The following is a 27,612-nucleotide window of genomic DNA, read 5'->3' on the forward strand; positions in this document are numbered from 1 at the left end:
AGTGTAGCTAGTGAAAGTGTAGCTAGATGCCCTGCAGGAGAGCTTCACTGAGGCCCGAAGGCTCCCCAGCTCAGCCTGATGCAGCTGGACCTGGGAGTGCACAACTGTGGGGAGAAAGGCAGAGTGGATGTCATTGTGCACCTGAGTGCATGCACTCTCCACAAGTCAGGAACTTAGGAGACCCTTATCTGTAGCTTCTTCTACAAGCAAGAGGATAACCCAGCTCCATTTGATGGTGAGGACCTGTGTACTCAGTGACAGTGGAGAGGACACAAATCATGTGTTGTTGTGGGTTGTGGTCATCACTATATTTACCACCATAGACTCACATGGTTTGCATATTACTAGGCAGGGTACTTCTTAGATAAGGTCTTAGTCCAGCTGGAACAAAGGAGGGAGAGGAAACTTAAGGTAGGCTTCAGGATGCTGAAGACCAACTCCTTCTAATCCTGTCTGATGAAGTAGCCTTTCCTGAGACCTGTGCAAACAATGTGGGTTTAACATCAAGGCCAAATCTCTCAATTGAAAAATAGAATACCAATCTGAGACTTTTGGTCCTTTTTCCTGATAAAAATTGATTTACAGGTGGTTGTAGTGATGAAGACAATTATGAATGGAAACTTCAAACATGACTAATTTAAGAGAATTTGTAAACATATATATATATATATGTATATATACATATATATACATATACATATATATACATATATATACATACATATATATATATATATATATATATATATATATATATATATATATATAATTTCCTTTTCTGGCAGAATGCAGGTGTGAGTTCCTGTTTTTTTAATTTTCTGTTTAAAATACATTTCTTTTTTTCTCCATATGTTTGCTTTCTATAGAGAGAAACAAGGCTTGTGGAGTTGAATTGTAGGACAGTGGGAAGGAATAGGGAGGAGCTGGGCATGGAAACTGTGATCAGAATACATTGTATGAAAACAATGAAAAATAAATAAGTCTTGATAAAATGAGTGAAAAATAAAAATCTGTCCAATATTCAATATGTGTTTGAGCATGGAGACTTCACAAATCATCCTCAGAAGGTGTTGTTCAGCTAACAGACTTTAGGAAAAGAGTCCAGAGATGCTACAGAGTCCCCTCCTCTACTGAACTATGTCTGCCTGATGATTATTGGCTCCACTGTGCCCCCTCTTCATCCTGAGCTCCCCTACAGTTTAGTAAGTCATGATTTACAATGAACATATACCTTTTACACTGGTATCATGCTAATAAGAATTTATAAGGCCAGATTGCTCAAAGGAAACTTGTCACAGCATCTATCTTACTGTGGCTATATAGTGATATTTTATTTCTATTGAAATGGGATTTTATTTGTATGTTAATAAAGTTGCCTTGAGGTCAGAGCAAGCCAGAGCAGAAGCTGAGCAGTAGTGGTGCAAGCCTTTAATCCCAGCACTTGGGAGGCAGAGCTAGGTAGATCTCTGTGTGTTCAAGGACACAGCCAGCATGGCAGACACACACCTTGAATCTCAACCATAGAAGACTTGGAGGTCTGTATAAACAGGCAGTGACGAGGAGGACATGTGGCTGGGTTTACACCCAATGAGAAAACAGAACAGAAAATCTATAAAAAAGATAGGACACACAGAGGTAGCTCTCTTTCAGAGAGGAAGAACAGCAGAAGCAGTGAAAGGTAAGGTTTTCTGCTCTTGCTCTGACCTCGTGGTTTTGAACTCTGCAATTGGTTCTGTGTTTCTTATTTAACAAGCCGGTTACATCTACATGGCTACTCTATCTTTCATCTGGTTACAATTCAATTCTCACTGACCATAATCAGGAAATCCTGACTTGGTAAACAAGTGTGGGTGCTTATAAAGTTTATATCAACTGGACTCAAATTACTGTGGAATAATCATTTGCCCAAATCCTAGCAGAAAAGGCTAATTTCCAATTCATTAAATATTGTTCATACATTCGTCTCTTTTCTTCTGTATACCTGCGAAATATTTGAGAAGTTAATCCAGAGACTCCTGGTGTCCAGAATATGCCCAACTTGCAGGTTCACTGTGGTCATCACATGTCATTGGCAGATGTGTGGGGTGACCTTCATCCTAGCATTAGGTAACAGACTGTGGGTCATTTGGATTTAACCATAACACTGTTTTGTTCACTGTGTTGTGTTTGTCTGGATGCTGGTAATCCATTATTCTATGTTCTGTTTGTTCTCCAATATATCAGCTCATAGCTGAAGCCACTTCAGTAGGATCTAGAGATGGCTCAGGTTTAGAATGGTCAAGTCTCTTTTCCTTTTCAACTGAACATATATCATTACCAAGTCTTAAAATTACACATCTTTGTGGAAAACATGGAAAGTTTTATTTTTGTGTTTATTAAACCTGACAGAATGTTGCAAATGCATATCTTAGATGTACCATGGTATGATAATAATGATATGTTTATTAGAATTTAAGCAAACAGCAATAGTCATAGACTATGATATAGCAAAGAGTTTCTGGAAAATTTTTTTGAACTTCAAGGGAAAACCACATGTTCTAAAATGTAAACAGACATATTCAAGTGTGGTGATATTTTGTTTGTGCTCTAACAAGTAAAGCTTGCCTGGTCATCAAAAGGCATAGATAGCTAGCCAATAGTTAACCATAGAGGCCAGGCAGTGGTGGCACACAGCTTTGATCCTAGTGCATGGAAGGAGAAGAGAGATAGTGATATAGCTGGGCAGAGAGAGGAATATAAGGTTGGTGGAGAGATGAGCTCACCCCCTTTTTGGCAGAGTAGTTGGTGATGTAAGAGTTGACTATGGCTGGTTGCTCCATTGTGTCTCTGATCTTTCAGCATTTACCTCTATGTCCGACTCTGGGTTTTTATTATTAAGACCAACTAGAATTCATGCTACATGTTTGTCCATGCAGAAGCCCATGGTGGCAGTTCAGAACTGTCTATGATGAGGGGAGCATGTAGTAGTTCTGAGTAGCTTCAGCAGTTCTTAGGTGCCACTGTTGCCCCCAAGCTCCTCTGTAGGGAGATTTGTTTATGAGTCCACAGTGAAGTCTACTCCTGTGTTTCTGGCAATGTAGGACATGGCAGATGTTGCAGATATAGAAAAGTTGGTTATTTGAGGTATGCCTACTAATACTGATGCTGAAGTGGAGATCCCAATTACAACCTGTGTCTCTTTGTCCACAGTATCTTACCAACATATTCTATCAATTTCTAGTATGCTGTTAGAACCAATGAATATGGTGGTTGATTACATAGAATCCAGATTGTGCAGGTGATTGACAGTGTCTGCAAAACTTTTATGAGGACAGACCTGATTTCTCTGGCTAAACTTGGGACAGTACACCTAACAGTTGTTAACATCACTATCATCCATAATTACAAACTACTGGCCACATTCCTTTCTTTAAATGTTGTGAGACTCACTGTAGAGAACAGTCACCAGGCAGAAAAGCAGTTCCAGGACACTCATACTTTGATGGAGACTCCTGTGTAAGGAGAGGAGGGCAGCTCAGCCAGGGCTCAGCTTTCAGTCTAGGACTAGGTGGTTTCCTTCAAGGTAAGGTCCCTAGAGTATATAAAAGGTGAGCAGAGAGTGTAGGTCAATTGTCCCTTCCAGACAGGGTGATTTACTATGTGTTAGCTAGAAGACCTAGAGGCACAGACCTCAGGGACATTATCTTGTTCCCTACCTTGTTATCTTTCCTCTCCTTTTTCATTCTCCAGGCAGTGACTTACTCCCATGACCACTTTGCACTGCTTACTTGGAGACATGGCCATCATTAGAGAATCCGCACAACTGAGGACAGTTTGTGAGTCCTGGCTGACCTGGTTGGGTGTCCATCTTCTTCTTCCTGTCAGGGAATGTCATCTTTGAGTCCCTTTTTCTTTATGCCTGATCTTTGGGCTGTGGGTGGCCTTAGGGAAAACAGATCTGCATACTGGGGAGACAGCTGTGCAGAGCATGATTTTAGGGAGTCCTGCCTCTATGCACAGTCTGCCACCAGCTTTGTGATTCTATGAGAGTTACAGGGATGTTTTCACACATTAGGTCTCATCTTGGGTTTGTCTAGAATTTCCCTAGTGGTTATCCATCATTTGAAAGAAAACATCACAGAACTGAATGTCAATCTTATTAACTGAGTAGTGGGCACATGGTATAAGGCCACATTTGTCCTGATTTTATTTTATCCCTTGGATGAGACACTGTGTTTGAGGGTCTGCACTTGGGTTAGGTTTCCATTCCCATGATATTCTCTCAGAGAAGATCACCAATCACAGCTCAAACACGAATGGTGCAGACCCAGGGGTATCTGCACACATAACTCATAATTCTTTGCCATATTACAAGTAATTTCTTCACTGACAATTTTAAAAAACAATAATTATCCGTGTAAACACATGAGTCTTTAATATGATTTAAAAATTATCAGTGTGAACACATGAGTATTTGTGTAATATTACATTTTTAATCACAATGCAAAACTATATACTATTTGTACAAAATATACCAACTTTGGGAATGAAATATACCCTTAGACCAAAGTCCTTAGAGCTGAACCATACACTGTTGACCTCATAAAATCCCCGTGCTGCATTACAGTGTGGGTAATAGAGCTGCAGTGATGTGTCAACTCCATTCAGTCTATGACACATTCCTTAGGCATAACAGCAAGTGCTTTGTGTCAATGCTCTAGGAAATGCTCTGATATACACATGTATCTGAGGGTGGAGGGAATAGAGGATAGAAAGGAAATTCATTTCTTAAGGTGACAACAACTATAATGTCAAAGTCAGTTGAGTTTCAACATCTGTTTTCATTAAAATAATATTCCTAATACTAGAGTTGCCACAGCTGGTAAAGGTAAGATTCACAACCAAAAAGAAAAGAAATATTAACACAAACACCATCTTCAGAGTCCCAGGGAGAAATAAGCAAACGTGACTTTGCAAAAACACAGTTTTAATGATCAGAGAGAGAAGTGACCCCAAAGCCTCCCTGCATTTAGGAAGTAAGAAACAAGGTTTAGAAAAAACCAGGAGTTTTTCCTTTTAGTTCTGGTCATAGAGTTCCTGGGCTTCTTTAGATTTGAGCGCCCCCTGCTGGTCCAGAGCTCCTCTGCAGGGAGGTTTGTGTCTGGGCTCATGGTGAAGTCTCCTCACTGTGTCTCTTGCACAGTAATTAATATGTGGCTGTGTCCTCAGTGGTCACGGAGTTCAGCTGCAAGAAGAACTGTTTCTTGGATGTTTCTCTGGTGATGGAGATGCGGCTCTTGAGGGATGGGTTGTAGTAGGTGCTACCAGTATAATTTATGTACCCCATCCATTCCAGCTTGTTCCCCAGGAATTTCCTGATCCAGTTCCAGTAACCACTGATAATGGAGTAAACAGTGTCAGAGCAGGTGAGGAACAACAATTGAGAGGGCTTCACCAGGCCAGGTCCTGACTCCTGAAGCTGATTATGGGACAGGATACCTTCAGACAAGAACACACAGTTCTGTCAATCACAGGATGTCACAACCCCTCATGGACATATGCATGAAATGTTAACACTCACCAGGAAGAACAGTCACCAAGTACAGAACACCCAACAGTGTCATCTTCTAGGCTCCACCTCCTTTTCCTCAGAGGTCAGCCTTCCAGGAGAGAGATGTGAACTCCCACAGTCAAGGAGCAGATTTAACTTAGAGCTAGAAGGTATAATTGCATGTTGGAATACAACCTGGTCTTTATAAATGGGAAAGGCAGATATTGCTCCATTTGTCTGTTACACTGTGGCCATCACTGTATCTGACTTCCTGTAATGTGAGTCTGGTATAAGAGAGAGTGAGGACTACAGGCATGGTTCAAGGAAACACACCTTGGCATGAACAACCTCCACTTCCTTGTCCGTCCATCTTCCCCATCTACATTCCTTTCCTCCTGTAGTTTTGCAGTCTCAGGTCAGTACCAACCTCCTTTTCACACTTGATTCGAGAACTCCTGCTTTCTGATTAGTAAGGCCACATGCTCCTGCTTTATTTCCATTTACCACCCATTTCCTGGAAATTGGCACATAGTCATGTCACAGTTTCACAGGGTTCACACCTACTTCTTAAACCATCCAGTCTTTGGATGTAGAGAAACACACGCTGAGAGAAGCAACTGAGAACTCTGCACACCATGACTCTTTCTTAGGGATCCCATTCATCTTTTATCCTTTCCCGGCTCACAGCTCACCAGGTTAGACATGTGACAGAATCATGGGAGCACATGTGTTATAGCCCATCACAGAGACTAAAGATTAAAAAGATGAGACTTTCTTCTGCCTCAGGTCTCTGTACAGACTGAGGCTCCTCTTGGAGTTTGCAACATGTGTCAGTGTTTGAACACAGTATGAGTCCTTCCCTCTTTCCTCATTCTCCTATGAGTTTTTACATAAAATCAAATCTTTTATAATCAACTTTCTTTCTGCAGTTAAAAATCCCTAAGACAATATAAACCAGACTCTCTGTGTGATTTCCATTTTTATATGGAATTTTATTTTGTATTACTTTTAGTGTTTCTTTAAAGACTTTATTATATAAAATTATATATTTGTTTTATTAAGAAAAAATTTCCATTCATTTTACACACCAGTCAAATATTCCCCATTTCCCTCAACCTGCTCCTCAGCACTCCTCCTCCCAACCAGTCCTCCACTTCTCTCCACAAGCAGGCAAGGCCTCGCATGGGGATGCATATCCTGAAGAGGCACATCCAAGGTCCTCTCCCTCCCTCAAGTCTGCTTGAGCAGTTCCATCATTGGAAGTAGGCTCCAAAAAGCCTGCTCATGAACTAGGGATGGATTCTGATCCTACTGCCAGGGGGCTTCCCAAGCACATCAGGGTATACAACTTGCTCACCATGCAGTGGGCCTACCCAGTCCCATTCAGTCTCCACAGCTGTTGACCCAATTTTCATGAGTTCCCACTAGTTTGCTCTTGTCCTCTCTGTGGGTATCACCATCATGATATTGATACCCTTGTTCATGGAATCCCTCTTTTCTTTCTTTGACTGGACTTTTGGATATCTGTCTGGTGTTTGGTTCTTGATCTCTGCATGTGTTTCCATCAGTCACCAGAGAAAAGCTCTGTTGTGACAATTAGGGTATTCACTGACATGGTCACTGGGGAAAACCAGGTAAATGGAAACTAAATAATGATCAACTGAATCACCAATGGGTCACGGAAGAAGTAAAGAGAGAAATTAAAGATTTCCAGGAATTCAATGAAAATGAATGTACTACATACCCAAACCTATGGAAAGCAGTGCTAAGAGGAAAATTCATAGCACTCAAAACCTACTTAAGAAGTTGGAGAAATATCACACTAGTAACTTAACTCCTCACCTATTTCTTTATATAACTCTCTACCCTCCTTTTCTTCTCTTCCAAGCCTATGTACATTTTTACATGTAATATAAACCATTTAGAGGAATATTCTATTTTAATCTGTTTTCTTGCATATCTATAATCCTTTTTGGACCATTGCAAACTGCAGCATGGTTATGATTGAAGTGGCAGCCCCAGGTGCTGACTCTGCCCACTTCAGCTTTCATCATGGTAGAGGTACCCAGGAGAGTCATGCTTACTCAGCCAACCCTGGGTTCCATGCTGCCAGAAGGTAGCCAGCAGCTCGGCCATAAATGCTTTTTGTTTGTATGAGTAAAGGCTCAATCTACCATGCAGTATGCTACAAAGCTTGGTGACAGCTCTGGGTACTGAGGCTGGAATCTGCCATGCTGCACTAAAGACTGAATGACGCAGAATCTGGTGGCCTGCATGAGACATGAAACAGGAACCTACTTTTGGCTCCAATTTAGAATCTCTTTCTAAGTTCACTCAGGTTTTAGGTGGAAACCAGAGCCAACAAGTTGGTCAGGCAAATGTAGCTGGAAAGTTTCTCTAGTCCCACTGGCCACACAGACCTGCATACACATATAAAATAATCATTCAGAGGCTTAATATAAATAATCAACTCTATGTTATGTCAGGCCTCTTGCTAGGTATCTCTTATAGTTTAACTCAACCCATAACTATTACTCTATGTATGGCCATGTGTTCCATTGGCTTTACGTGCATCCCATTCCATCTTGCTTCTAGGATGGCAGTGTCACATCTCACCCACATCAAATTTCTCTTTCCTCTCCCTCTCCTTGGATTTCCTGCCTGCCTCTAAGCTGTGTTGCCATAGGCCAAAGAAGTTTATTTATTAACCAATGGAAACAACATATATTCACAGCAACCAGAGAGACATCCCACAGCACAAGCAACTAGATTAAACAGAGATGCAAAGTAGTGGTAGTATACACATTTAATCCTAGTGCTTGAGAGGAAGAGATATTTCTGGATCTCTGTGAGTTCAAAGACACCCTGAAATACATGAGATAAGACTCAGTCTAGGAAAGAAACTGACCCAGGCAGTGGTAGTACACACCATTAATTCCAGCAATTGAGATCTCACACCTTTGCTTGGGAAGCACACATGTCTTTCAACCCAGGAAGTAATATGGCTAGGTAAGGAAAGGTTTATAAGTTGTGACGAGACTGGAAATGAAAGCTCTTTTAGGCTGAGGCATTTTGTATGAGGACTCAGTGGCTTTCGGGATGGCTGAGTAGTTGGTCAGGGGAGGTTGGCTTTGCCTTGCTCTGCTTCTCTGATCTTTTAGCTTTTACCCTAATATCTGCCTCAGGGTTTTATATTAATAAGACTACTGTAGTTCTGAACAACATCTGCTGCCCAGCATTGGACTCAAACCCATGACCCTGAGATTAATATTATCATGCTCTCCCATCTTAGCTACATGGGATTGACTCACCCTAGGAGAGAAAATGGAGGCAGGAAGTAATATGGCAACATGGAAAACAGTGTATAAGGAATGAGGAGACAGGAACAAAAAGATCTTTTTGATTGAGTTATTTCAAGTGAGGACTCAGAGGCTTTCAGGATTGGCAGAGGAATTGGTTGTGGCTTTCTCTGCTTCACTGATATTTCAGCTTTCACCTTGGTATCTGGCTCATGGTTTTTAAGAAGACCATTTAAAATGTCTGTTATATCTGGCATCCAACTTATGTGTCACAAATTCATGAAAAAGCCACTTGACTGTGGCCTTGCAGTGCCTCTCTCAAGCCCCAGCTGCACGTGACCAGAGCCTCCATCCCATGTTGGCCAGACTCCCTAACATGCTGGCTAAGTTTTTGTTGAAGTCTCATTGCAGCCACTTTCTTAGCTTTTTTCGGGGGGGCCCAAATCACAGGAGTTAGCCATTTTGCACACATTTGCTCTGTGAGATGCCTGGATCTTTGGCTTTCTCCTTTTCCTAGTGGGTTTTGGCTTTCTCTAGGGACCGCTTTAGGGCTGCTGCAACAACATCATCTGAATCATCACTCTCAGCAGATGTGGTGAGTCAATTATGATTTCTTAAAGGGAGGAATTAGTTAAGGGAAAGCTTTTTCCAATATTAAAATATTGGAACCATTTTTACCAAGGAGGGGGTTTGATCTCAGTTTAAAAATACATTAAAAAGTCTAAAATGAAACATTTAAATGAGAGGATAATTTATGTTGATGAGATAAATGTAATGTCAATCATAAATATTATTTTTTGATCATTTTTGTTTTATCATTTAAGAAGTTGGTCACTATGAGTGCCAAGATAAAAGTTTTAGAAAAACTTGTTAAAACAGATCATAAAGATATTAATACACAGATAGAAGAATTTAAAGGTGAACCAATCTCAGCATTGCTTTATATCATTACAGAGAAACAGCCTAAGGCATTCAAACAGACAATCTTAATCTATCTGGTAACCATACAGGTACTGCCAAATGCCTAAGGCTGTGTATGAGCTGATTGGATTTCTATGCCAATGTTAGATTTGAGAAAATTGAAAGAAGCATTAGTCTCAGATGGCATCTACTCATCTTTCCTGAAGAAAATGTTAAACTCATAGTCAACTTGTAATAGAATTGTCCCACATGATCAGAGACATTTGGTTACAGCTGTCTCAGAGGCTGGTGCCCAGTTACAATGGAGTCCTGATGTTATGAAGAGGCTAAGAACATTGAACAATGAAGTAGAACTAAAAGGTCTTGAAATCTCCCAGGGAGGGAGATTATGCTAATATGGACAGCAATCTCTATATGATGACCACATGCTGGGTTTATGCCACATGGCAGCCTTGAATGCTTGACACAGAACTGAATGAGTAGGGAAGAAAATTGAGTCATTTATGTAAGTTTTACAGGGCCCCAAAAAAACATTCACTGATTTATTACAAAGCCTGACTTTCGCAGTAAATAGAATGATACCAAATTCAGAAGCTCGACAGATAGTAATGAATCTCTGGCCTTTGAAAGTGCTAATGCACAATGAAAAAGATAACCAGGTCTTTAAAGGAAGATCAGCATGCTTGGAGAAATGGATCTAAGGTATAATTAATGTTGACTCTCATGATCATGGTGATGCTTGGATAGGAGAGGTGATTCCCAGAGGTTTAAAGAAAAATAGTAATGCCAAGTGTTTTAATTGCAGTAAACAAGGTCATCTAAAAATAGACTGGAAAGTACAGAGTTCCTTGAACTAATGTTTATCAAGTAATAATCCCAACATAATGACCCTCGCTTCTGGATTATGCTGATGGTATGGCAAAAACAGATATTAGACATATGAATATACATCAACAAGGGCCAAATAAGAATATTTTCATCCTTTGCTGCTGTGACACTCCCTGAGGTACCTCTTGTAAGCCGTCACTTCAAATTCTATTCAGCTGAGTGGTGGTGATGCATGCCTGTAATCCCAGCACTTGGGAGTCAGAGGCAGGCAGATCTCTGTGAGTTTGAGGCCAGCCTGGTCTCCAAAGTGAGTTCCAGGAATGGCACAAAGCTACACAGACTAACCCTTTTTCGAAAAAAAATTCTATCCAGTCCTTTCCTGTTATTGTAGAAGAAACCCCTTCCCAGAGCAACTGAAGAACCACATGCCTATTGTAAGAATCCACACTGCTCTAGATGAACAGCTTCAGAAAATAAAACAAAATATTGAGGAGATACCATAAATCCAAATTGATAAAGATTAAGAATGGAACCTCCCCAAAGTCAGAGTTGGTGAAGGGTTTTGTTTCTGTCTTTCAGGAGAATGAAGGCTAAGAAATCCGATGAACACTGGACAAATGAGACATCTAAAGAAAAAGGACAAATCATCTAGAAAAAAAAATGTCCCACAAAATAGATTTTCTTCAGTGATCCATGACCACATCTAAACGTGATCTTTGAGGTCTCCAAAAAGATGATGGGACCACACAATGACAATTCCACCAGGACAAAAATAATGCCAAGCTGACAAACATCACACCAAAATCTACTTTGGACTAAAAACTGATAAGGGCATTATTAGGTTCCTTAGTGGAGATAATACAGCCTCATTGACTACTCCAATGAGGACTTGACCATAGTCCTAACTTTTCTTTGTTTCTCCATAAAACTACCAGTGTCCCCAGTCAGCAAGACATAGCCTAGAAAACTATGCCCACATTCCCAAACAATGGACTATGGATGTTTGACTTTGTTCAAAGATTGGTTAAAAATTGTTATTGGTCATAGTCAATCCCTTTCTAGAAGAAGAAAGGGTGATATGATATAGAACTATATTATATAAAAATGATAGGATAAAGGGGAGATTATTGAATCTACTCTAAAAAATGATAGGAAAAAAGAACAGATTATTGAATCTAATCTGAAAAGAAAAAAAGAATAGATAGATAGATAGATAGATAGATAGATAGATAGATAGATACAGATATAGGTAATTGTAATATATACATGTAGGTAATTGAGTTTATCTGAAAGGAAGATACAGATATGATATGTTAGAAGGGTAGATTATTGAATCTAGTCTGAAAAGAAAAAATCAGAAATATAGATATAAGATAAAAAGGAAGATTATTGAATCTACTATTAAAAAGCAACTACTAGTTTTAAATGTTTACATCGGTTTGGTTTTTTTTGTGTCTTGTATATAAATTTTGTATACTGATATAAAGTTGAGATTAATTTTGTTAGAAAATACTATTCATACACTTCTAATCTTGTTCAAGGTATTGCACCTACACAGTTTATTTTAAAATGTAGTGCAGATTGCTATTCCTTGAAAGTTCATTACCAGCTAATTAGGATATAAATAAATGAAAGTTAGTAGAGAGTTATTACATTTGAACTTGTAATCATATTAGGTATGCTTTCAAGATTAAACAGATATATTTTAAAACAGACAGGCTGTCTTCAAACACTTCAGAGATGTACAGAATATGGCATTTATTACATTTTAATACCATAGACTCATTTTTATGACTATGAGATATGTCTGCTCCTGGCAGCACCAATCTATGACAGTGAAGATGATGGGCATTGAATGAAAAGGCTGGGATGTTAAGTCTCAAACTTGGAACAATGGCTGAGGTACTTATTTAAAATATTAAAGCAGAAATTAGTTGCCAGATTCTCCCTGCATCCCTCAGTTCATACCTGTTAAAAGGCTCTCCTGGCATCCCTACCACAGAAGCTGTTCCATATGGAATCCAATTCTTTGAGTTACCTATTCCTTTTCATCTCTCTTTTGGGCCTCTTGGATGCTTCATCCTTGTTCCACTCTTCCCCCTCCCCACTCCTCATATAAGTCCATTGTGGACTCTCCCATATGCTCCAGCCTCTGGCTATGCAATCCCACATATCCTTAATAAACTTTCTTCTTCACCATACCTGGGACCAGTCATGTTCTTTTAATATTTTATTTTTTATTCAATAACAACATTCCCCAAGTCCCCACAGAGCATAGCCTAGGTCTCAGCAGAGCTTAAAGTAAGTGGATCATGTCTGTTAAAGTACACAAACTATAAGTTAGGTGAACAAAAAGTAGTGAGAGGTACGATGATGAAAATTATAGATTAAGTAATTGAGTCAGATAGACAAACAAAGAGGTATTTGATATATCTATGCATAGTTTTTATGTAAAGCAGAAAGACTTGAGACCTATTAGGGATGTGGTTTACTGAGCATGACCTCATATCCATCATGATTCACCTAATCCCAAACACGGTCCTAATCAGAATACTGATAAAGCTTTGCTTTGAAACTCATTAGGGAAAATCATCGGGATGCTGGAGACCTATCTTAGTATATGGTTCTTTGACCTCACCAGAATCATTTCTGCTATCAGAGATGATTTTTTACATCTAATTTATGTTAGACTGTATGGTATATATACCTGAAATTGTGATAAAAGAGAATTCTATTACCACTGACTTCACAGAGCATAAAATTGGACAACATTCTGAGAAATCGGTATATGAGGTGACAGCTGTGACCCCATAAACCACAATTCAGTTATGTCTTAACCTGAACCTGCACTGTCCCTTTCCTTCATGTGCGCTCTGCGCCCCCTGCTGGTCCTGAGCACCGCTGCAGGGAGGTTTGTGTCAGGGTTCTTACTGAAGGTCCCTCACTGTGTCTGTAGTACAGTAATAAATGGCGGTGTCTTCAACTTTTAAGCTATTCATTTGCAGGTAAAGGCTGCTTTTGGAATCATCTCTTGAGATGGTGAATCTGCCTTTCACAGACTCCGCATAGGATGTTGCATAGTTATCTGGTTTGTGTTTAATTCTACTAACCCACTCAAAGCCCTTCTCTGGAGACTGGCGGACCCAATGCATCCAGTAGTCACTAAAAGTGAATCCAGAGGCTGCACAGGAGAGTTTCAGGGAACTTCCAGGCTTCACCATGCCTCCCCCAGACTCCACCAGCTGCACCTCACACTGGACACCTGCATGAACAGAGAATACTGTCAGTAAACTCTCACAAATGTCTATGGTCCCTCTCACACATGTCCACTCAAGCACTGAGTATCTTTCCTTATCTATAAATTACCTTTTAAAAGAGCAACAAGGAAAACCCAGCTCAGTCTCAACTCCATGCTAGATGTTCTGGGTACAATGATGATCAATGAAAGGGAAGACCTGTGAGTACAGATCTGGGTGCCTCTGTCAGAGCTGTAGGTTCAGGGCTGATTTTCATGAGCACAGGGGAACATAATTTGCATATCTTCCTGCATATCATGAGCTCAGGAGCAAGAGATTTAGTGAAGACAAATCATGATATGGATGTCTGAGATGAAATGAAGACCAACACTGCATTGAAAGCACTGAAGTATAATGTATTGTCCTGGGGCATAGCTTCTTTGATAGAGTATTCTTTGTACTTCTGAAGCCCTGTGCTAATCCCCACCATTTTATGATAGGCAAGAAGATAGGGCAGGAGAATCAAAGGTATGAGTGCTGCTTGGTGTTTATGAAACAGTTTGTCAAAAGAGTAGAGAAGAAAAAAGGAATCACAAAATTTACTTAGTATGAATTTATGTTTAAACATAGAAATACATAGAAATACATGTTTTCAGTCTTATTGTATTATGCTGTATTTGTAAATGGTTTTCCTGTCTTTGCTTAAACTATTACCTATTTTATAGGGAATTTAGATAAGGAAAACTGAAATATAACTAGTCAAGGCATGCTATTAGGTTCAGTGAATAACGAACACATGCATTAAGTTGCATTAACAAAATGTGGGCAAGACTGTAGGTCAGTAGAACAGTATATCAGACATAAAGGTCTCTGATAGATGTCCCCAAAATAAAAGAACTACTGTACTACCTGATATTATTCTTTGGACAATGATAAAATCACATTTTGAAGTCCTTTATTTACCATTTAGCTCTTCCAGAGCTGATTTACCGCACCTACCATAGAGACCTACCCTTCCCCATCACAAAGGTACTCCCAGCACATCTGTGACCTCCCTAAAACAACCAGTAGGTCTATTTACTACCACACCATAACCTTCTGCTCTCTGGATCCTCAAGGACATGCCTTTCTTTCACTACCAACTGAGCTCAATGTTACACACACACACACACACACACACACACACACACACACACACACACACACACACACACACACACACACACACACACACACACTTACAAACTCACACATGGGGAAAGAGAGGGAGAAATGGAGAGATAGAATGACTGGAAAAGTAATAATAAAGTTGAACACGTCAGAATTTGAGAGCAAGTGAGAGTTGGATATGGGAAGAATTTGAGTAGGGATATGATGGGTAAAATAGTCAGGAAAAGAAATTCTCAAAAACATTTAATTAAAGAAATCTAAAAGCAAAGCCTGGTCCATTCAGGTGAGGCAGGAACAAGCCCCAAACACTGCATCAAGGCTGTGCAAGGCATGCCACCATGGGGAATGGGCTCCAAAAAGCCAGCTCTTACACCAGGAATAGATCTTTATCCCACTGCCAGGGGACCCTCAGACAGACCAAGCTACACAACTGTCTCCCATATGTAGAGGATTAGTCTGGTCTCATGCAGGCTCCACAACTATCAGGCTAAAGTTCATAAGTTTCCAGTATTTGGTTAAATTGTCTCTGTAGATTTTCCCCATAAGGATCTTGACCTCCTTTGCTGGAATAATCCCTGATCCCTCTCTTCATCTGGATTCCAAGGTCACAGTCTAGTGCTTGGCTGTGGATCTCTGCATCTGCTTCCATCAGTTACTAGATGAGGGCTCTATGATGACAATTAGGGTATTTACCAATCTGATTACTGGAGTAGGCCAGTGTAGGCACCCTCTCCACAGTAGTCTAATCTCTTATCAGCCTTGTGGATTTTTGGGAATTTTTACCCAGCACCTGGTTTCTCCAATAATGTCTCCATCTATCAAGATATCTCTTTCATTGCTCTCCCACTCCATCCACCCCAGCTAGACCATCCTCTTCCCTCATGATCTCATCCCCAATCTCCTAAGATATTTTGTCCCTCACTCCCAGTTTACTAAGGAGAGCTCATCTATTTCCAATTCCCAGGGCAATACATACATCCCTCTTTGGTTCCTCCATGTTTCCTAGCTTCTCTGGAGCTATGGGATATATTCTGATTATTCTATGCTTTACATCAAGTATCCACTTATGAGTGAGTACATACTGTTTCTGTTTGTACTTCATTTTCAATTTATTTTTTATTTATTGTATTTAATTATATATTAATAAATTGTCTTATATATTCCCCTCCAGAAATTTTAAAGATAAAGGAAATCTCTTCTCACATGCAACTCCTTGGTGAGTGACTTTAGTTCAGTGCTCTTACTGAATAGAACGATCTTGGAATTTTCAGCTGGTCTCCTTACAAGAGCTGAAGGTTTAGAGATGGGCTGGTTTTCATGAGCATAGGGAGGTCTTGTTTGCATTTTCTGCTGCTATATAAGGAGTTTTGTGGTGAAAGTATTAGATATATGAGTGACTATAGCAAATGAAAGAGACAAAACTGAATAATAAGTGGAGAATTGAAGAACAACATATCATTCATTAGGTATTACTGATATATATCCAGACTTATTTTGTTTTCTTTGCCACAGATGCCAATTTTATACAATTTTAATAAATTTCCGAAGGATTAGCAAAGTTTTATGAATGTTGAATCTAGATATTAAGTTGAAGAAATAATTTTCAAGGATGTAGTTTAGTGTTGATTCATGCTAAACTACTGGTATGTGATACCAAGTATTGAAGAACAATAATATGTAAATTCTAGTCATTTTACTTTTCTGTGAACAACTTTAACAAACTTGAACCTTTCTGTTTTTTATTCATTATTAAGTATTACTTATTATAATGATGAGGTCTGTGTTTCATGAGGCAGTCCTGTACCTCAGGTCACTCATTTAAACATATTTAAAGTAATAACGGAATCAAGTTTGTGAGTAACAAAAGGTTTAGAGTGATCTAGAGCCTCCACTCTGGGTGCCTGCCTAAATGATCTTCCATCTCTCCAGTCTTGTCTCCTCCTCAGGACATGACACTCTATACTGATTGGGTGTAAGATTCAACATGAAGAGCCGTGAAATTTCCTCTCCATGAGACAAGATTGACAGGTCCTTGTTTTCCTGTGGAGGAATTCATTCTAACTATGAGATGAATTGTCTTCAGGGTGATTGGAAGGACTTTGAACTGGGTCATATCTGCTATTGTTGCATTCCCAATAGAGTGATAAATAGTCTAGGAACTAACTCAACATTTCCATGACAGATCTTGTATCTTTATGTGATGGTCCCCTGGGCCTTGGATATGGTTAAATGAGAGTAAAAAATTCTGACTAGAGTCAAGAAACACTTTTGTAGGCCTCTCTCCACCTGCATGTAAGGCTCTGCATAATCAGTTTATGTTGGTTTTCTATTTGTTTTCTAAAGGCAAAAGTATTTAGCAATGTTATGGATCATATGTCCTTGATGTCATTTGAAAATCATAAAATACAATATAAGACTGTTTCTCCCTTTGTATACTTTGACAGAATATGCTTTGCAATTGATTAATCAATGTAGGAATTGCTCTGAAATGTTTGTAGACTGTTTTATACTCTCTCAGCCATCCTGTACAGGTTAGGAAGGCTGTCCTGGGCATCTTGTGTTACTGTGGTGCATCAGGAAAGCCATAAGATGGAATTCTGTGGAGGATGGGAGCTTTGACTCTCCTTTCAAAATGCAGCCTGACCCAAATGATGTCAGCACTATGAACCTTGCATGGGTCCAGTCAGTTCTTATCTAACAGTAACCCAACATTCAGAGAACTCTTAGTCTTTCTGTTCATGGTTCTCCTAAATTCACAGAAAAGGGAACCTGTCTTTCCTTCTATCCTGACTCTATAGTTTGTATTTGAAGAAGAGAACTCATGATGGTGTTGATACTTTATGTTTCACAGAGGATAGTGGGAGGACATTAGGCCTTGGGTACAAAACATTTCTGCCCATCTTTAACTGGTACAAGAGACATATCCTGATTATTTTTTCATTCTTTGGAAAAAGCCCAGGGTGTACAGAAGGATATTGATGAACTCTGACAATAAATTCTCAAATGAAAATAAATGTACTAGCGATCAAACAAAGATCCCAATCAGCTCTCAAACTGAGGGTGCTAATGTATGTGAGAATGGCCAGGTCATATGGGAAACAAATTGGTTTTTCTAGTCACTGGGTCTTGTTTCCACAACTTGTTGGCTTTGATCTGAGTAAAAAACAAAAACAATGTATACAGCAGAGAATCTCACTGTGCTGTTTTTTTTGTTTTGTTTTATTTTGTCTTGTTAGGATTGTAATAAGAACAGTCAGATTGCACATTGTTATCAATGGCAGAATTATTTTATCCCTGACATTCACCTATTGTAGAACCCAGATGAATGTATTCCCTAATTAAAAGAAAACAAAAACGAACAAATGCCAGACAGAAATGATTAGATTAAGATATGTGAAATTATGACAATCAAAAAGCAAGAGAGGTCCTAAGTGGGCCTTACTGCCTTTAAGAACAAAAATTTTTCTCTCTGTTTCTGTCTCTCTGTCTCTTTTGTGTGTGTGTGTTCAAGTGAGTATGTGTGTGTGTGTGTATGTATGTGTGAGTGTGTGTGTATGTTGGTGTGAGGATCATGCACCATACACTGATGTCCAGTCAGTATCAATCAATGTCCATCCAGAAATTGTTGTAAAGACAGTCCAAATTCAGGAAGCAGGGTAATGAGCACCCAGGGCTCCTTATGACATGAACAGACATTTTACATTGCCCGGTTAGATTCCTACTCACCTGGCCCCAATGATATCTGAATAGGATAACATTGTAGTTGTCAAAGTAACAGACTCCACACTCTGAGGACTTCACAACTCAACATTTAGCTCCATTTCTAAAACAGTAAGAAATTTCATTACTACTACTCAAAGCAATTCAGGATTAGATTTACCTATAAATGAAAACATAAAATTAGATTTATGAGAAAAAAATAAAGTGACTTTCCACAAATCTATGTGGGCAACTTCTAACAATGTATTTGTTTTGGTGTTAGGTACATCAAACTAAATTTTTAAAGAGGTTTTTTTTTTCTTTTTTCTTTTTTTTTTTTGTGTGTGTATGTGTGTGTGTGTCCTGACACTGTTTGCTGTGGGATGGTCTGTATGCTGTGAATGTGTTGTTCTGATTAGTTGATAAATACAAAGATGCTTGGCAGCAGCAAGGCAGGAAGTATAGGTGGGAGAAACAGAAAATAATTCTGGGAGGAGGAAGGCTGAGCCATCAGATGCAATCCTGCCATCCAGGGAGCAGATTGTAATGGCACACAGGTAAATCATGGAACATGATGGAACATATAGATTAACAGAAATGGGCTGAGTTTAAATGTAAGAGCTAGTAAGTAGTAGCCTAAGCTAATGGCTGAACAGTTTTAGTCAACATAAGCTTCTGAGTGATTATTTTATATGTGGCTGTGGGGTCTATAGGGCTGAGCAGGACCAGGGAAAATTAAGCTACAATTGTTGATTAGTATTTTTCTAACAAATTCATATTATAGTGTATTCCAATCTACAATATCAACAGTTCTAGTTTTTTGGATTTAAAGGATGCACATATATATGTGTGTGTGTATATATATATATATATGTATATATATATATATATATATATATATATATATATATGTATATATACACACATATGTATGTATGTATGTATACACACTCATACATATATACATATATATGTATATGAGTGAATATATATACATATATGTGTGTGTGTGTGTGTGTGTGTGTGTGTGTGTATGAATATGGAGAGAGAAATAGTAATAGATAGATATAGGTATGGATATACAATAATATATTGCAACAGCTTGATCTTTTTTGTTTCATTAAAGAAGAGACATGTTGATGGAGGTGGTCCTGATAGAGAAATAGTCAAGGTATGTTGTACTGTAGGGGGCATCATTAACCAGCATCATTTTATTCTCAGATCTTCTTTTGAAAAGTTGCCAGACACTGTATAAGACTGTGAGGAGGAGGCTGAAAATGGGACACTCAGAGTGATTATTTCTGTGTAAGTCTCCAGGCTAATCTTCTCTGTTATTTCTGTCCCAGGACAACTTCCTACTCCTCCTGGATTACAGACCGACTCAGGATGTTGTTTGCAACACTGTGTCTTACACAGGAATAGACAGAGTCCTCAGAGTTCATACTGATAAGCACAATGTAATCTGTGCTACAGGGTTTATCTAAAGTCAGTGTGGCCTTGCCCTGGAACTTATCTGATTGTCCTCAGTATTGGCATATGCCGAGGACAATTTTAAGAGCCATGCCATATTGCCTGCCTGAGTTAAGTTTCTGTTGCCCAGTATTAAGCCACTAACCAGAAAAGTTTTGACATGCCTGAACAAGTCTTGAGTTATTAGAAAATAACATTCCCTTATCTTTCTGCTATAGTGACCATTAGTAACAATGTTTTGTGTTTAGGTTGCTTGGTTGGGTTGCTGGGCAACTCAATAATCCCCTGATCTTTTCCCAAAGAAAGTTTCCTGATCTGCTTACTATAAAACCCACCTGAGAGAAATAAACTTTTGCAGCTTGATCAGAATACTGTCTGGCTGTCAATTCTTTGTGTCTCTTGTCCCTTTCATTTGCCATTCCCCCTTCTAGGGTCTCTGCTGAAGATCTTGCTAGTTGGGACAGGCATATCTAGTACCAATCCATCCAATCCACTCCAGGCTCTGTCCATGACTGTGTTTCACCCAGGTGACAGGGTAGCTACTGAAGGTATAGCCAGAAGCCATGGCAGGCATCTTCCTAGAGATTCCTGGCCTCCCCAGCTCAGTCCCGGACTGCTGAAGCTGGATCTGGGAGTGGAGACCTGTGATGACAAATGCAGAGTGGATGTCATAGTTACCATAGTGTATGGAACCTCCTCAAGTCAGGAACTTGGGAGCCCCTTAACTGTAGCTACCGCCACCAGCAAGTAGATGATCCAGCTCCATTTCTTGGTCAGTACCTTGTGTACTCAGTGACTGTGGAGAGGATATTGATTATATGCTGTTTTTCCAGTGTTGATATCCCTGTTTTACCTATAGACTCACATGATTTGCACATTCATGAGGCAGGGTACTTCTTAGATAAGGACTCAGTGCAACTAGAGAAGGAGGGAGAGGAAACCCAGGGCAGGCTGCAGGATGCTGAGGAACAAATCCTCCTAATCCAGTCTGACGACATAGCCATTTCTGACACCTGTGTAGACCCTGTGGATTTAACATCAAGGCCTAATCACACAATTGAAAAATAGAATCACACTCTGAGACAGTAGGTCTTTTTCCTGACAAAGCTTTACAGGTGGTGGTACTGATGAGGACAATAGTGAATGGAAATTTCAAAAACACCTAAACTAAGAGAATTTCTAATCTTTTTTTCATGTAGAAGCAATTAATATTTGCTTTTCCAGCAGAACACAGGTATATGTTCCTGGTGTTTTTTTATCTTTAAAAAATCCTTTTCTTTTTTGTCTATTTGTTTATTTTCTATAGTGAGAAAGAAAGGTTGTGGAGTTCAGTGTTAGGCATGTGGGAAGGATCTGGGAGAAGTTGTGCATGGGAAATGTAATCAGAATACATTAAAAAATGAAAAATAAATAAATAAATTTTCATAAAATAAATGAAAAAAGTCTGTGCAAGATTTAAGAAATAATTTTTATTGTGTTTGAACTTGGAGACTTCACATATCAACTGCAGCAGGTTTTGCTCAGCCTACAGAATTAAGAAAGGGAGTTCACAGAGGTTACAGAGTCCCCTCCCATTCTGGTCTCATTTCTACCCTGTTGATTATTGGCTCCACTGTACCCCATGTTGGTACTGAGCTCCCCTGAAGCTTGGTATGTCATAACTTACACTGAACTTACTTATACCTTTTACACTCTTACCATGCTAATAATAGTATGTAAAGTCAGGGTTCATATTAAACTTGTCACAGCGTCTGTCTTGCTGTGGCCTCTCCACCTTGGCCTCATTAAATTCATTTCTCATTACCCATAATCAGGAATCCTGGCTTGGAAAGCAAGTGCAGGTGCTTACATCGTTTGTATTCACTGGACACATATCATTGTTGAAGAATCTTTTGACTAAATCCTAGGAGAAAAAGCTCCTTTCTCATTCATTAAATATTGCTTATACATTTCCTTCTTTTTTTTTTCTTTTTGGTTTCTGAGACAGGGTTTCTCTGTGTAGTTTTGCTCTTTGTGTAGGAATGCTGGCCTGGAACTCACAGTGATCTGCCTGGCTCTGCCTTCTGAGTCTGGGATTAAAGGCATGTGCCAGCACTTGCCAGCATACATTTGTTTCTTTTCTTCAGTATACCTGGGAGATATTTGAGAAGCTAATCCAGAGACTCCTGGTGTCTACAGTTTGCCCAGCCTGCAGGTTCGCTGTGGTCATCACATGTGAACTGAACTTCACCTTGGCATTTCTTAGCTGAGTGTGGATCCCTTGGTTTTCACCTTCACACTGTGATTTTCAATGTGTTGTGTTTGTCTAGGTGTCAGTAATCCTGTATTCTCTATTCTTTTTGTTCCCCCAATATATCTTGGCTCATAGCTGAAGTCACTCTAATAGTATCCAGAGATGGCTGAGGTCTAGATTGGTTGAATCTCTTTTTCTTTTACAGATACCTAAAATCTGTAGCACAACTGAACCAACACCAAACATCACTTCTTCGAATGAATTCTTCTCTAACTCTCAGGTGAAACATTCCAGCTTTCCTACCTTCAGCAGATTCACAGAGTTTTTCCATTGCAATAAGCATGGAGAAGATGTTAACAAGAAAGCAGGAGAAAAAGGCTGCAAATTGTGGGAAAGAACTCTGTTGCCACTGGAAGAGATTTAGAACAGAGACCACAGATGATATCAGCTGACATGTGCACAGTGATCACTCAGACTTTCCCACAATCTGAGGCTATTAGAACCATCTTCAAAAATATAAACTCATTACATGGGGCATGGGGGCAGAAAGCAATCTTTACAATCTTTACAACCTCCATCCTATTAGAGCATTAGCATATTAGAAAAATGTAAGAGTAGATATTTTCCCTTTCTATGGTAATAACATTCATTCATGGAAGATCTGTATATTATTCTCTTTGAGAGGAAATAAATTGAAAGGTTTTTGAATTGTTTACATTTTCCTGTCATTTCCAACTGAACCTATAATCACTAAGTCCTAAAATTATAGACCTTTTGAAATACAAGGAAAGTTTAATTTTTATGTTTATTAAATTCAGTATTATGTTGCAAATGGAGATTCACCATGGCAAAATAATGATATGTGTATTAGAAATTAAGCCAATAGCAATAGTCATAGAGACTATTGTAGTGGATAGCCTTCCCAGCATTGGCCTGGAAGTTCCAACTTCCATTGAGGCTTCAGTAATGATCACGCCCACAAGGCGGGGCAGAGGAGGGAGCAGAAGACCTAGGAGCAGGAGGAGGTGGCTCTCTTGGTTCTGGGATGCCAGACGCTGGTGGTGGACCTAGCAGAGTTCTCCAGAGAACACCGCCGGACTACCCTATACCTTTGCCAGACCCTGCAACCTACCCCTTCATTTGTAAGTTACCCCACAAAATAAACCTCCATTTTAACTACGTGGAGTGGCCTTAATAATTTCACCAATAGACTATGACATAGTAAATGGTCTTTAGAAGATTTTTATGAACAGGAAGGGGAAACCACATATTCTAAAATGTGAATAGACATATGCTTTTTGTGGTGATACTTTGTGCTCTAACGAAGTTTGCCTGGAGGTCAGAGGGCATAGCTAGCCACTAGTTATCCATAGAGGCCAGGCTGTGGTAGCACACACCTTTAATTCCAGCCCACAGAACAGAGAATCTGATAGTGATATGGCTTGGCAGAGACAAGAATTTAAGGTAGGCAGAGACTGGAGGTCACTCCTTTTTGGCTGAGGAGTTGGTGAGGAAAGAGTTTTTGGATGGGTGCTCCTTTGTGTCTTTGATCTTTCAGCATTTACCTCTATATCTGATGCTTGGTTTTTATTCTTAAGACCAACTAGAATTCACACTATATACTTGTTTGTGAGGAAGCCCATGGTGGAAGTTCAGAACTGCCTATGATGTGAGAGGCATCTAGTAGTTCTGAGTAGCTTCAGAATTTGTTTAGTGCCTACTATTATGTCAAGCTCCTCTGTAGGGACACCTGTGTCTGAGTTCACACTGAAGTCTCTTCCCATGCCTCTGGCACAGTAAGACACATGGCAGATGGTTCAGTGTAGTGGGTAGCTGTTCCAGCTTTGACCTAGAAGTACTACCCCATTGAGACTTCCAATACCTGTCATACCTAACTATGACCTGTCCCTGAGGCGGGCCTGAGAAGGGAGCCCTTAAGACCTGAGATCCAGATGTGCTGGCTTTTTTGGTTCCTGGTGATCCTGGATGGTAGATGATAGACCCAGCAGAATTCTCCAGAGAATCTAGTTTTACTGCACCTCACTTCTCCTGCATCCTGTGACCAACCCTTTTACTACCTGTAAGTTATGTCCAAAATAAACCTCCTTTTTAACTACGTGGAGTTGCCTTAATAAATCCTCTAATAGTGCAGACTTAAGGAAACTTAAGTTTATTGGATGTATGTCTACTGATACAGATGCTATAAATACAAACTGTGTCTGTAGTACTCCATGGTATGGTGCCAGCAAGCTCTAAGAATTTGTTAGATTCTGTGAGTATGCTGACCCAGTGAATATGATGGTTTTTTTTTTACACAGAATACAGACAGTAGAGACCACTGAAAGGGTCTGCAAGGGTTTTATGAGGACAAACCCTCATTCCTGAAGCTACACCTGGGACAATGCATCTGAGAATAGTGAACACCATCATCAATCATATACAAAACCATGAGCCACATGCCCAGTTTCCTGTCCTTAAACACTGTGACACTCACTGTAGGGAGCAGTCACCAGGCATAAAAGCAGTTCCAGGACACACATACTTTGACAGAGATTCCTGTGTAAGGAGAGGAGGGCAGCTCAGCCAGGGCTCAGCTTTCAGTCTGAGACTGGGTGCTATATTCACTGTGGAGCTGCTGGAGTTGCAGAGTGCAGGTCAATTGTCGATCCCAGACAGGGTAATTTACCTGGTGTTACCTAGAAGAGCTAGAGGTACAGACTTCATGGATGGTTTCTTGATCCCTGCGTTTCTAACCATCTCCCATACAAGTCAGAAATGATGTGGATCCTGCCATCTAGACATAGCAATGAACATGAAGAGGGCCTCCTCTCCTTTCTTCATCCTCTGGGTTGTGTCCTCCATCACTTTGCACTGTTTAGTAGGAAGCATAGCCATCATTAGAGAATCTTCCCAATGGACAGTCTCTGAATCCTGGCTGACTTGGTTGGATGTCCATCTACTTCTTCATCTCTGGAAATCTTGTATTTGAGTCCCTGGTTGTGTATGCCTGTTCTTTGGGATATGGGCGACCTTAGAGCAAATAGATCTGCAGACTGGGAAGAAGCTGTGCAATGCAGGATTTTGTGGACTCCATCCCTATTCACACTCTTCCACCGTCTTTGGGACTCTGAGAGTTCGGGGATGTTTTTACACATTATGTCTCATCTTTGGTTTGTATAGGATATCCCTAGTGGTCATTCAGAACTAGACAAAAACATCACAGAACTGAGTGTCAATCTTGGTAAGTGAATAGGGGACACATGCTCTAAGTCCACTTACTCTGCTGATTTTATTTTTTTACTTGGATGAGGCACCGTTCTTTTAGTGTCTGCACTTGGATTTAGTTTCCCTGGCCTTGAAACTCAGTAGAAGGAGATCACAAATCACAGATCATCCAGTCATGGTGCAGGCCCAGGTGTATCTGCACACATAATTTATAGTTCTTTTCTATATCACAGGTGGATTCTTCACTGAAATATTTAAAAATAGTAATTATCAGTATAAACACAAAAGTATTTGTTTAATAAGATGTTTTGAATCACAGTGAAAATTTACGTATTTTTTTTACAATGTATCCTAACTTTAGGAGTGATTAACCCTCTTAGAACAGAGTCATTGTACCTCAGCCATGCATAGTTGACTTTAGGAATCCCCTGCTCTGTACAGGCTTGGTAATACAGCTGCAATGATGCATGGACCCCGTTTAAATCTATTACATACTCTTTAGGCATAATAGCAAATGCTTTGTGTCAATAATCTAGAAGTGCTTTGACATATAGATGTATCTGAGGGTGAAAGGTATGGGGAATACAAAGTAGAATTTATTTCTAAAATGGACAATTACTGCAATGTGAAGGTCAGCTGAGGTTCAAAATGATGTTTTCACTTAAAAAATTTTCCTGAGACCAGAGAGATGGCTCAGCTGGTGAAGGAGAGATTCACAACCAAATGGAGAGGAAATATTACCATGTAGAGCTTCTTGAGAGTAACAGTGAGAAACAGGCAAATGTGACTTAAGAAAAACACAGTTTTTCATGAGCAGAGAGAGAGAAATAATCACAAAGCCTGTCTGCCCTTAGGGAATGAGAACCAAATCAGAGAAAACTAGGAGTTTTTCTTTCCAGCTCTGAAATCCTGGACTTGGTTAGAGCTGAGCGCCCCCTGCTGGTCCAGACATCCTCTGCAGGGAGTTTAGTGCCCTGGGCTCATGCTGAAGTCTACACACTGTGCCTCTTGCACAGTAATATGTGGCTGTGTCCTTAGTGGTCACAGAGTTCAGTTGTAGGAAGAACTGGTTCTTGGATGTTTCTTTGGTGATGGAGATGCGGCTCTTGAGGGATGGGTTATAGCCTGTGCTACCACTATAGCTTATGTACCCCATCCACTCCAGCTTCTTCCCAGGAGACTGTCTGATCCAGCTCCAACCATAACCACTGGTGATGGAGTATCCAGTGACAGAGCAGGTGAGGGACTGCAATTGAGAGGGCTTCACCAGGCTAGGTCCTGACTCCTGAAGCTGTACCTGGGACAGGATACCTTCAGACAAGTAGAGACAATTCTGTCAATTACAGGTTGTCAAAACCCCTCATGGACACATGTATGAAATGGGTAACACTCACCAGGAAGAACAGTCACCAGGTACAGAATTCCCAACACTGTCATCTTCTAGGCTCCACCTCCTTTTATTCAGAAGTCAGCCTCCTGTGAGAAAAATGTGAGCTCCCACAATCAAGGATGAGTTTTAACTTAGAAGGAGAAGGTACATTCGCATATGGGGAGTCAACCTTGTCTTTAGAAATGGGGAGGGAAGGTAACACTCCATTTGTCTGTTACACTGTGACCATCACTGTATCTGACTTTCTGTAGTGTGAGTCTGGAATAAGAGAGCATGAGGATACAGGAATCACAGGAAACACACCCTGGCATGACCAATCTCCACTTCCTACTTCCCCAACTACATTCTTTTCCTCCTGTACTTTTTTGGTCACAGGTCGGTGCCAACCTTCTTTTCACACTCGGTTCCTGAGTTCCTGCTTTCTGGTTAGTAAGCTCACCTTTTTCTTTTTCAGGAGATGGATTTCCATGTGTGATGGAACATTGGAACACTGCCATATTGTTGTTGCACAGGGTCCACACGTACTTCTTGCTCTATCCAGTCAGTAGAATGTAGAAGAAACACATGCGGAGAGGAGGACCTGGGAAATCTGTACATTATCATCCTCACCC

At 40.0% G+C, this 27,612-nt stretch overlaps 3 gene segments (V, D, J or C); all 3 read right to left on the reverse strand.

The window, feature by feature from the left end:
• Positions 1–5,185: 5,185 nt before the first annotated feature.
• On the reverse strand, positions 5,186–5,603 carry LOC118575852. The segment is given in 2 exon segments: positions 5,186–5,478; positions 5,561–5,603. Coding segments are annotated over 2 exon segments (336 nt in total).
• A 7,902-nt stretch (positions 5,604–13,505) lies between these two features.
• On the reverse strand, positions 13,506–13,990 carry LOC118575855. The segment is given in 2 exon segments: positions 13,506–13,840; positions 13,945–13,990. Coding segments are annotated over 2 exon segments (381 nt in total).
• Positions 13,991–26,530: 12,540 nt separating this feature from the next.
• LOC118575836 lies at positions 26,531–27,048 on the reverse strand. The segment is given in 2 exon segments: positions 26,531–26,922; positions 27,006–27,048. Coding segments are annotated over 2 exon segments (435 nt in total).
• Between the last annotated feature and the right edge of the window lie 564 nt (positions 27,049–27,612).

The sequence above is a fragment of the Onychomys torridus genome, unplaced genomic scaffold, assembly GCF_903995425.1.
Source record: "Onychomys torridus unplaced genomic scaffold, mOncTor1.1, whole genome shotgun sequence".
NCBI lineage: Eukaryota > Metazoa > Chordata > Mammalia > Rodentia > Cricetidae > Onychomys > Onychomys torridus.